This window comes from Xyrauchen texanus, chromosome 26 (genome assembly GCF_025860055.1).
Source record: "Xyrauchen texanus isolate HMW12.3.18 chromosome 26, RBS_HiC_50CHRs, whole genome shotgun sequence".
NCBI classification, from domain to species: Eukaryota; Metazoa; Chordata; class Actinopteri; order Cypriniformes; family Catostomidae; genus Xyrauchen; species Xyrauchen texanus.
In genome coordinates this window covers 898,594-910,635 of record NC_068301.1, presented here as the reverse complement: position 1 = coordinate 910,635, position 12,042 = coordinate 898,594, and the positions used below count along the sequence as shown (strand labels likewise).

At 40.9% G+C, this 12,042-nt stretch overlaps 1 protein-coding gene across 1 annotated transcript in view; it reads right to left on the bottom strand.

Moving 5' to 3' along the window:
* The window catches only part of LOC127620275 (ras/Rap GTPase-activating protein SynGAP-like), an 82,482-nt gene that overhangs the window by 31,276 nt on the left and 39,164 nt on the right, over positions 1-12,042 (bottom strand). Inside the window, exons 4-6 of the mRNA XM_052093456.1 lie at positions 5,156-5,250; positions 693-814; positions 388-541 (exon numbers count right to left, since the gene is read on the bottom strand). Coding sequence (XP_051949416.1) covers positions 388-541; positions 693-814; positions 5,156-5,250 — 371 coding nt within the window. The remainder of the gene's footprint in view (positions 1-387; positions 542-692; positions 815-5,155; positions 5,251-12,042) is intronic.

Genomic DNA, 12,042 nt, shown 5'->3' with positions numbered 1-12,042 from the left:
GATTAACCGATAGTTCCACAGAGCACCTATCGGCACCGATTAAACGGTAAAACCGATATATCAGTCTACCTCTAATTCAAAGCCAGTAAACCTGCTAAATTCGCATGACACGTGAAAAAACGTTGTGTCTTCCGTAAAGCACAAACTCCACCCACAGAAATTAAATCAGTAACAAGTTCATCTGCCGAGCAGTTCTGCATCCTAAAGACAAAAATACAACTTAATAATTACTAATAATTTACTTTTAGCTGAATAATTAATTAAGTACTCTAGAGTACACTCGCCCCATAGACTTCTATTGTAAGTTTTATTTTTAAAAACTGATGGATGAGTTGAACTTATTTTCATGTCACAGAACAAAGTTTTAGTTGTACGGGAAACACACACCTCGAAGCAGTACTCCTGGCCGAGGATGCTGGAGTGGACGGGTTTAATAATGGCATCCTCGTCCAGCGTGAGATCGAGTGCCTCGGCCGCACTACTCGGAGAGAGCAGAGACTCGTGCGAGTGAGACTCCTTAAAACTCTGCATCAGTCGCGTCCTACAGAAAGACAGACAGACAGACAGACAGACAGTGTAATCTATATGTGCTATACGGCTCAGTGACTCATTCAAGCACAATGGGACAGTGAGTCACATTTACTGCAACTGTGTGTGTGTGTGAGAGTGTGTGTGTGAGTGTGTGTGTGTACCTCTCCTGATCAGCACTGCGGAATCGTGGGAGGATCATGTGGCGGAAGCTTCCAGTGCGGTCGAGTTTGGGTTGACTCTTTGCTCGCTTTATCGAACCTTTCAGACGGCGGCTAAGAAAACTCTGAAAACACACACACACACACACACACACGTCATGAAATTACTGCGCCTCTCAAAGTGCTTCTTATTAAGAATTTAAACAAATTGCATTATAAAATCAAAAATAAAAAAATATATAAAAGTGTCAAATGCATAAAAACTGTAAACTAAGAATACAAATATATAATGATGATTTTATTATAAATAATAATGTGTTTGATGTTTGTGATTGTTGTATTATTATCAGTGTTTTGAGATGTAAGACCAGCAGCAGGTGTGATTATAGTGTGTGTGCATTAGAGGGCGCTGTGAGTCACTGCAGCTGCAGCCTACAACACACACAGTTGTGTGTGTGCTTGTGTGTGTGAGTGTCTGTGTGTGTGTGTGTGTGTTTGTGTGTTTGAGTGTGTGTGTGTGTTTGTGTGTGTTTGAGTGTTTGAGTGTGTGTGTGTGTGTGTGTGTGTTTGTGTTTGAGTGTGTGTGTGTGTTTGTGTGTGTTTGTGTGTGTTTGAGTGTGTGTGTGTTTGTGTTTGAGTGTGTGTGTGTGTAAATGTGTGTGTGTGTGTGTGTGTGTGTATGTGTGTGTGTGTTTGAGTGAGTGTGTGTGTTTGTGTTTGAGTGTTTGAGTGTGTGTAAGTGTGTGTGTGTGTGTGAGTGTGTGTGTGTTTGTGTGAGTGTGTGTGTGTGTGTTTGTGTGAGTGTGTATGTGTGTTTGTGTGTGTGTGCTTGTGGTGCTGTTAATTAAACAGGAGACCTTTGAAATAGATATATTATGAAAATATAATTCTACAGATTTTATTTTATCATTTGTTTTGAATTATTGTGGTAAAATTGCTTTTTAAAAATGTACCATATGTATTTTATTGGTAAATAAAATGTCTTAAATATGCATATATTCTATTGCTCATTCTTATTGTTTACATGAATAATTTGTAATATAAATTGATTTGTAGGACACGTGCTAAAACTAGACCCGGGTATTGATACAGATTTCTCAATCGTATGTGTATATTTCAGTTATGATTTACATTAAGAATTCTCTACCAGATAACAGTTAATTATACAGGGAATCTTCTGACAATATGTAAATATAAATGTTACTAATTATAATTTTACGTTTTACATCATTTTAGTCACATTTTAGCTTTTATTTTTACATTTGAATTTTTTTTAAATATCAAGGTATTTAATAAATAAATATAATATTATATTGAATATATTATATGTTATTATGTGCTTATTGTTTAATTGCATATTTGTACTATTTACAAGTATTTATATTGATTTGTTGATGCTAAAAACCGGTACTGTCTCTTTAAGAAAACCGGCAGTTCTGTGAAGTGTGGCTGTAAATGAGCGTATGTTAACGAGAGAGGTCACAAATGACTTTATCTCATCCCTGCTACGCATGATTATAATTATTAAGGCTGCCCCCTAATAGTCGACTAACCATTAGTCGATGAGATGAGTCAAGTTTTCATTGGTCGGTTCGTCACAAAAAAAACAAATTCAGCAGGAAAATGACGAGCACCGGTATTAGCGCTGGTTGGATGCTAGGTGCTACTATGGGATAATTTTCGGTAAACATGGTTAGGGTTAAGTCTACACAATAAAGCAAGACAACTTGATTCAAACTTTGAACTTTATTTTTTATTTATTTTAACTAAAAGTTCAAATGAAACTGAAAAACAAAAATGCATTTAAAAAGTGTTTAAAACTTTTTGAAAGATGATTTTACAACATTTGTGAACATCTCTCTGGCAAAGAAGCTTCATCCGTGCATCCTCTACCCCTTTGTTTAGTTCCCTCCTTCACGAGATATATATCCAATTACAATGTATATTTTAAATGCTCATTATTATGGTTTAGTGTTTCTCTGTAATGTAGAACAGTGTTAGCAATGTTACTGATAACATCCTCAAATATATTAATATAAGCAATTCAATTAATATCATAAATGTGCAACAACTAGTCGATTAGGAAAATCTTATAATCTCATAATTAAATGTTTATGATCAACAGCTGACTGTAGAGAACAGAAAGGATATTAAGAGACAGTTCAATGAAGAATCGGTCGCGTGGATCTCGTCTTTGGACACACGGAAGAACTTTTAAGGATCTCGATTCGCATAGCGTGAAATTTGGTTGGAAATGCGAGTGATTTCCTCCCATTGAACTGGAGGGTTACGCTTAGAGCAAAAGATCTTTGGATTTAATAATCGATATGAAGATCGTGATGCATCTGTGAATCGATATGTTCACCTCGCCCTAGCTAAAACGGTACTGTCTCTTTAAGAATATCGTCAGTTCTCTGAGCGTCTCACAGAAGTGTTTAAGGTCTTCTTTACCGCATCCCTGATGTGTGTGATGCCAATGAAATGTTTCTGTTTGTGTTGTTAAGGACAGAGAGGATGTTGAAAGAGACATTATTAATTGATATCAGGGTCGTTCAAGCGATTCATGAGACAAAGCCCTATTCCAAACCAGTATGACTTTCTTGTTCAGTGGACCACAAAAGAAGGTCTTACGATGATTCTTGAAACGATTCTCCTTTTGTGTTCCACTGAAGAATGAAAGGAACATCATGAGGGTGTTCGTGTCAGCGGTCTGAAGCGGCAGCGTGACGACACTCAAGATCTCCGTCATGTTCACCGCTGCAGACCAGCTCACTGACATCCTGTTGACTCCAGCTAAAATTACAGCACTTCAGATGTTTAACAGCCAACTCACTAACTGAACTGACCCCTTTCAATTATACTTTATTCAGCAGAATCCTTCCATCAGTTTCAGCTGTGGAAATACAGTTTATCAATATCTGTTGACATTAAAAGCTTTCTTATATATAGAATGACCCATATAAAAACAACAACAGCCCACACGCTACACGACTCACACACACACCCTGACATACCGCTGTTTGCGTCATGCTACAAAACACTTACACGGGGATACTGCACAGATTTTCAAATCAAGTGAACAAATCAAATAAGGTCTGTCCATACCAGAGATCATATTAAACGTTTTTTATATATATCAATATATCAACACATACGATTAGAGGTTGAGCGATATCAGATTTGCTGAAACAATAATGTGTTGAAAGGCGATAAGAGAGAAATCGGCCAATAGTTTTTAAAATTTATTTATTGATAATGTGATGGGATGGACACAGAGGCAACAACAAACACAATTTGCAATAATAACCAGAAAAACAAATGAAGATTTGGTGAATAAAGCAGGACTAGCAATAAGCCGAAAATACACCGGGACTCTTATTTTGAAATGTCTGTTATCCCAGTTGCTCACACAAACAGATAAGGGAAATAATATATCATTTATAACTTATTACTATATGCACGCTGTAAAACAGGGGTGCCCAATACGTCGATCGCAAAGGCAATGCTGGTAGTTTGCACAAAATTTAAATGTACTTTCGTTAAATTTTTATAAAAATAAATATAATGTCTTTCCTTCTTTTAGTTTCTGTCTGACTTGCACTTGCAGTAGCGTCGCAATTTCGCCGCTGTTCTCAGAAGTCCTTGGAAGGCGCATGCATAAGCAGCTAAAACCTAGTTGTCATGGCAACTGAATAAACAAAACCTCAGCCTGGTCAATATTTACTCGCCATCAGAATAAGGTAAATGCCCTGACTTTTGTAATCTATTGTGCTGTAGGTGTTTTGGGTTTAGTGTTAAAACTGAATGATATCAACATTGAACATTATTACATATTTGTTTATTAATTACAAGATGAATTCCATGTAGGGATACATGCAGTAGTCCCAACAAGCATTTTCTTATTTTAAATGAAACTGTGTTTTTTTTAGTTGGTAGATCTTATTGAGTTGCTCATTTAAAAGTAGATCATCACACAAAAAAGTGTGGGCACCCCTGCTGTAAAAAAAACACTCTTGGAGAACGTGCAACAGTGCCGCATCTTCACTCTGAAGTGTGCAGCACATGCAGACTATATTCAATTATATCACAGCTTACTTATAATTACATCTGGCCATATCGCGAGTCCTGTTTATCTGTGCCGAAATTAAAGACCTCTTTGAATGATATTTTAGACTTTTGTTACATTTGTTAAGTCTTTTTAAGGACGCGTGGGAACCCTGTTACAACAACACACTGAATTATTACTCATGATTAACAATTGTGATTTCTCGTTTTGAGCAAAATAAACATGATTATCATTTTGACAATTATCATGCAAAATCAGATAAAAATAATACTACTCAGCATCATAATGAAGTCATGTGACAACAATGTACAGTAGCATACTTCTGTTTTAATTAGTAGGCAATATTCCTTGTATAGTATGTAGTATGCAGTGAGCAATACACCAGTATGTCAGTACTCACAGGTTGTCGGAATGGCTGAGTAGGTGCAGTGGGCGGAGTTTCCATGCTTCTCTGCCGCGACGTGGCAAAGCTCTTCCTGCGAGCACGAGCGTGCTCTGAAACACAGAGAGAGATTTCAGTTTATTTTATTGCTAACTTAATTGTCATTCCTTCCTGACGTCATTTCTTTGCACTTGTTTGTTAACCCTTTAAGCTCTGAAGGTGTTTTTAAAAATGTCCTGTACTTTTTTATTTATTTTTATTTGACATTATATATCTCTGGGTGTAAATATTGCGGCTCTGAAAAACTGCATTTGTTTTGTTCCCAATCATGTCAACTGTATGTGAGATTAATTTTGTGTTGATACAACAAAGCAATCCAAAGTTACAACATTACAAATATAATTGATCATAGTGTCCAAAAACATCTCCAAACAAATAAAAGATAATAATTGTACATAAGAACTAATTACACATGCAAACACAACAATGACTAAAGGTTTGCATAGCATGCAGACATGATTTTAGTCATGAGATTTCACAGGGTGAGATTCATTCTGTGTCATTTGAGTCATCATTGAGTCTGTCGTGTATTTGGCGCCATCTCCTGGTGGTCATATGTAACATTGTGCTTCATGTGGATTATCTAATGAGCTATACATCTGATTATCTTGTGTGTGGACTCGTTTGAAAGATAATCACAGACTCTAAATAATGATGTGTGATATTTTATATTCCAGTTATTTTTCATGAAGTTATAAGTGAAAATGCAGCATATAAGCAACATCAACATAATAGTCAAAGACATATATTTAGCTGTTACTTGCTATATTTTTATCTGTGAGTAAAACAAATAGACTGGTGATTAAAGGGTTAACATTCTTTCTCTTGAGACATTTGTAGGTTGATTTCCTGAAAATGGTATATGCTATGGCTCTGTGGCATTTTCAAAACATTCCTTTGTTTGTTGAGCGCAACACAGCAGCATTGGCTCAGGCCTGTCGCCAAGGGAGGGCATTAGGGGCAGCCTCTCAGTCTCAAACTGGGACATTTACATTTATGCATTTGGCAGACACTTTTATCCAAAGTGACTTACAGTGCACTTATTACAGGGACAATCCCCCCGGAGCAACCTGGAGTTAAGTGTCTTACTCAAGGACACAATGGTGATGACTGTGGGGATTGAACCAGCAACCTTCTGATTAACAGTTTAGTGCTTTAGCCCACTACACAACCACCACTCCTGGGGGGACACCTGGAGGGTTCAGGTTACACGCATATACACCAATCTGCCACAACATTAAAACTACTTGCCTAATATTGTGTAGATCCCCCTCGTGCCGTCAAAACAGCGCTAACCTGCATCTCAGAGATGATATTCTTGTACAGAGCAGGATGTGTTTCATACACAGAACTGCCCCTCACTGAATGTGTTTCATACACAGAACTGCCCCTCACTGGATGTGTTTCATACACAGAACTGCCCCTCACTGGATGTGTTTCATACACAGAACTGCCCCTCACTGGATGTGTTTCATACACAGAACTGCCCCTCACTGGATGTGTTTCATACACAGAACTGCCCCTCACTGGATGCGTTTCATACACAGAACTGCCCCTCACTGGATGCGTTTCATACACAGAACTGCCCCTCACTGGATGCGTTTCATACACAGAACTGCCCCTCACTGGATGTGTTTCATACACAGAACTGCCCCTCGCTGGATGGGTTTCATATACAGAACTGCCCCTCACTGGATGTGTTTCATACACAGAACTGCCCCTCACTGGATGTGTTTCATACACAGACTTCCCCTCACTGGATGCGTTTCATACACAGAACTGCCCCTCACTGGATGTGTTTCATACACAGAACTGCCCGTCCCTGGATGCGTTTCATACACAGAACTGCCCCTCACTGGATGTGTTTCATACACAGAACTGCCCCTCATTGGATGCGTTTCATACACAGAACTGCCCCTCACTGGATGCGTTTCATACACAGAACTGCCCCTCACTGGATGCGTTTCATACACAGAACTGCCCCTCACTGGATGTGTTTCATACACAGAACTGCCCCTCACTGGATGCGTTTCATACACAGAACTGCCCCTCACTGGATGCGTTTCATACACAGAACTGCCCCTCACTGGATGCGTTTCATACACAGAACTGCCCCTCACTGGATGCGTTTCATACACAGAACTGCCCCTCACTGGATGCTTCAGTTAATGTTCACATCAACCATCAGAATTGGGGAAAATGTGATCTCAGTGATTTGGAGCATGGCATGATTGTTGGTGCCAGACAGCAAATAAATTATAAATGTTAAACTTTGACAAATAATAGTTTGATAATGTCTGAATATATATCTAATGCAAATCTTGTGATAAAATATCAAATCAGGATTACAACAACACAGTAAGTGTGTACAGTCATCTACTGTCTGTTACTGGCATTGCATGATGTTCAACTCATGTTATTTATATTTTGTTCATCAGATGCAGAAATCTGCTCCAATTAATGTCACATTCTCATATTTTCTTCTCGTTTCAACTTATAGAAGTGTAGATTCTGAATCTGTACTTTTTCCTACTTAATTTACCATTTAAAAATACCGTAAGTAAATTAAGTTAATCTTACTAGTCATTTATTTCAGTGTATGTGGCTTGAAATCAAACAAACTCCGATCAGCAAAAGCACATGAAGTGATCAAGTGTAAATACCCCCCTAGTTTATGTGCGGTCTTTAACACAGCTTAACAGTAAAAGCTTTAACAGAAAGAATAATTGTTTGTTATTTCAATAAACACATTAAAACAGAGAGAGTGAGAGAGCAGAAATAATTATTAGTTCACATCCATAAAAATGCAGGACACACACACACACACATACACACACTCTCTCAGACACACACACACACACACACACACACACACACACACACTCTCAGACACACACACATACACACACTCTCTCAGACACACACACACACACACACACACACTCTCTCAGACACACACACACACACACTCTCTCAGACACACACACACACACACACACACATACACACACACACACTCTCTCAGACACACACACACACACACACTCACACACACACTCTCTCAGACACACACACACACACACACTCACACACACACACTCACACACACACACACACACTCTCTCAGACACACACACACACACACATACACACTCTCTCAGACACACACACACACACTCTCACACACACACACACTCTTTCACACACACACACACACACACTCTTTCATACACACACACACACACACACACACACACACTCTCTCAGACACACACTCTCTCAGACACACACACACACTCTCAGACACACACACACTCACACACACACACACACACTCTTTCATACACACACACTCTCTCAGACACACACACATACACACTCTCTCAGACACACACACACACACACTCTCTCAGACACACACACACACACACACACACACACACTCTCTCAGACACACCACACACACACACACACACACTCTCTCAGACACACACACACACACTCTCTCAGACACACACACACACACTCTCTCAGACACACACACACACACACACACACACACACTCTCTCAGACACACACTCTCTCACACACACACACACACACCTCTCAGACACACACACACACACACACACACACACACTCTCTCAGACACACTCAAACACACACACACACTCTCACACACACACACACACACACTCTCATACACACACACCCACCCACACACACACACACACACACACACACACACACACACACACACTCAGACACACACACACACACTATCTCACACACACACACACACACACACACACAAACACACACACACTACACACACATCTCTCAGTCGTGTCTCTGTGGGTTGTTGTCAGTGTTTTGTCTTATTTTTGTGGTGATTCATTCCTCAGGACACCAAACCTTTTATAGAGCGTACATTTCTGCTGCTATAAATACACACACTGCCTCTATCTATCCATCCATACATCCATCCATCCATCCATCCATCCAGCCACATCTCTCTCTACAGTCCCACATATTGAACATGATGAGAATTACAGTAGAATATTAATAGACATATACAGAGAGAGAAAGAGACAGTCCATGACTGTATTTATAAAAGTACACGGCAAGTACATACACAAGGATTGATTTGTTTGTTCTCCGCCCACTTAGCTAGTCTTCAACCTTTAGTCTCCACCCACTCAGCTAGTCTTCACCCTTTAGTCTCCGCCCACTCAGCTAGTCTTCATCCTTTAGTCTCTGCCCACTCAGCTAGTCTTCATCCTTTAGTCTCCGCCCACTCAGCTAGTCTTCACCCTTTAGTCTCCGCTCACTCAGCTAGTCTTCACCCTTTAGTCTCCGCCCACTCAGCTAGTCTTCATCCTTTAGTCTCTGCCCACTCAGCTAGTCTTCACCCTTTAGTCTCTGCCCACTCAGCTAGTCTTCATCCTTTAGTCTCTGCCCACTCAGCTAGTCTTCATCCTTTAGTCTCTGCTCACTCAGCTAGTCTTCACCCTTTAGTCTCCGCCCACTCAGCTAGTCTTCATCCTTTAGTCTCCGCCCACTCAGCTAGTCTTCACCCTTTAGTCTCCGCCCACTCAGCTAGTCTTCATCCTTTAGTCTCCGCCCACTCAGATAGTCTTCATCATTTAGTCTCCGCCCACTCAGCTAGTCTTCACACTTTAGTCTCCGCCCACTCAGCTAGTCTTTACCCTTTAGTCTCCGCCCACTCAGCTAGTCTTCACCCTTTAGTCTCCGCCCATTCAGCTAGTCTTCACCCTTTAGTCTCCGCCCACTCAGCTAGTCTCTGCCCACTCAGCTAGTCTTCACCCTTTAGTCTCCGCCCATTCAGCTAGTCTTCACCCTTTAGTCTCCGCCCACTCAGCTAGTCTCTGCCCACTCAGCTAGTCTTCACCCTTTAGTCTCTGCAGTGTTTACGTGTCTTTTAAGCTCTGGCCAATTTTGGCTCCACCCCTTCATTTTCCCGCTTTTTTGGATTGTTTGAAAAATGTGAGTGATTTTCTTGCATTGTAGAAAGTTGTGCATAGAGAAATATATCGCTCTTGGGATTTAAGAAAAAATATCAATAGTGTTAAAATAGGGCTGGTGATATCGCAAAAAAATACAAATAAAAATACAATTTAAATTCGAACTTAAGGACGATTCACTATTCAGGATTCGATTGTTCAACTTTTAAATTTACTCCACCATGATTCAAACAACATCTTCTTTATTAGGATGCAGAAATATTAGAAATAAGATAAATATTTTTTGTTATTATTATTATATAGGTGTGCAAGAAAAATGCACAAAAAAACAGCCAAACTGCACCACACAGGAAATTGTCAACAAAGTGTAAAATACTTCTTAGCCAGTGTAGGTATTCATTTTTATCCAAACCAATGTCTATCTAGAATTAAATATCCAGAAATTATTAAGTTAATCTAGAAAGTACTCATTTGTATGTATAATCATAAACCACTTCCGATACTGTCCAGGTCCTGCAGCGCCCTCTAGCGGTACACGGCGAGCAGCGCAGCAATATGAAATGATTCATCGTTACAATTCAACGATCGCTTACCAAATGTTGGCTATAGATGCTGTACACTTGAAACACGTCACAGAACAAAGCAATAAAATCAGTGTGGCAGGGCGGAGGGAGGGGTCGAGTCGTGATTACGCACACCCGGCCCCTAATCAGGATAATTAGCCCTTGAGAGAGATAAAGGCAAACCAAAGACAGCAGTGCGACAGAGAGAGAGATTTACGGACAGCTTCCCGACACCTGTGTGTGTGTGTTTGTCTTTTTGGTGACTATCATTTATATTGTCAAGCCGGTTCTTGCCTCCTCCTTTCCCTGAACCCCCTTTACACTGGTGCCGAAACCTGGGAAGGAGGAGGGATGCGCCGTAGTAGAGTCCTCGCCACTACCATCCACCCCAACGGAGCAGCCGTGGCCATCTGCCGGAGGACGTAGGAGCACGGCCGCCTGGAAGCGGAGGAACGACTGCCGACCGCAAAGGGAGAAGGGGCTCCTAGCCGACCGCCTGTAGCGGTCAAGGCCACTGCCAGGGGAGGGGGGAGACCCCTACCAGCAGTTAAACGTGGCGGGGTCATGATGACCACTGACCGCGAGCGGGGACGGGCTCCCGGCTGAGCTCCTGGAGTGGGAGAACCGTTGCTAGGGGCGGAGGAGAACCCTTCCGTTTCCCGAGAACGCAGCAGGGCATTCTGTCCGCCAGGGGCCGGAGGAATGCCTCCGATCCACCCGGGAAGGTATGGCTGTCGTCCATTGGAGGGTGGAGGAGTGGCCGAGGACCAAGCTACATAATATCGGAGAACCGGCGAGTAAGTGTTTTTTTTCTCTCTCTCTCTCCCACTGCCGCTCCGTGTTGGCCATTCTCTCTGTTTTTTAAAATGTTTTGTTAATTTGGCACGATCACCATTACGGCATGTAGGTGCCACATTTTATTTTGTTTCCCTCCCCTTGTCCCCTCCCTCTTCCAGGTTGATGTGGATGACCTGCCGGCAGACGGGACAGAAGGCACTCAGAGCACCGAGGACAGATTTGGTCTTTAGCCGGTGTATACATGCACGATGTACAATCATACTGGAAAAATGGCCGCTGTTTTTTCTATCAGTCTCTGTGTTGTCGTCACATGTGCAGCTGATCAGATTGGCATCAAGCCAAACGCTATTAAAAAACATCTTCTTCCTTATTCAGCTTTTGGTGGGTTGACAATGTATAAATATTATATGAACAAATATGGATTTTTTTTAATAAATAATTTGAGTTGTGAGTTTAATTAAGAGAAGTTGATTTTACGAGTAATGACAGCATTAGTGT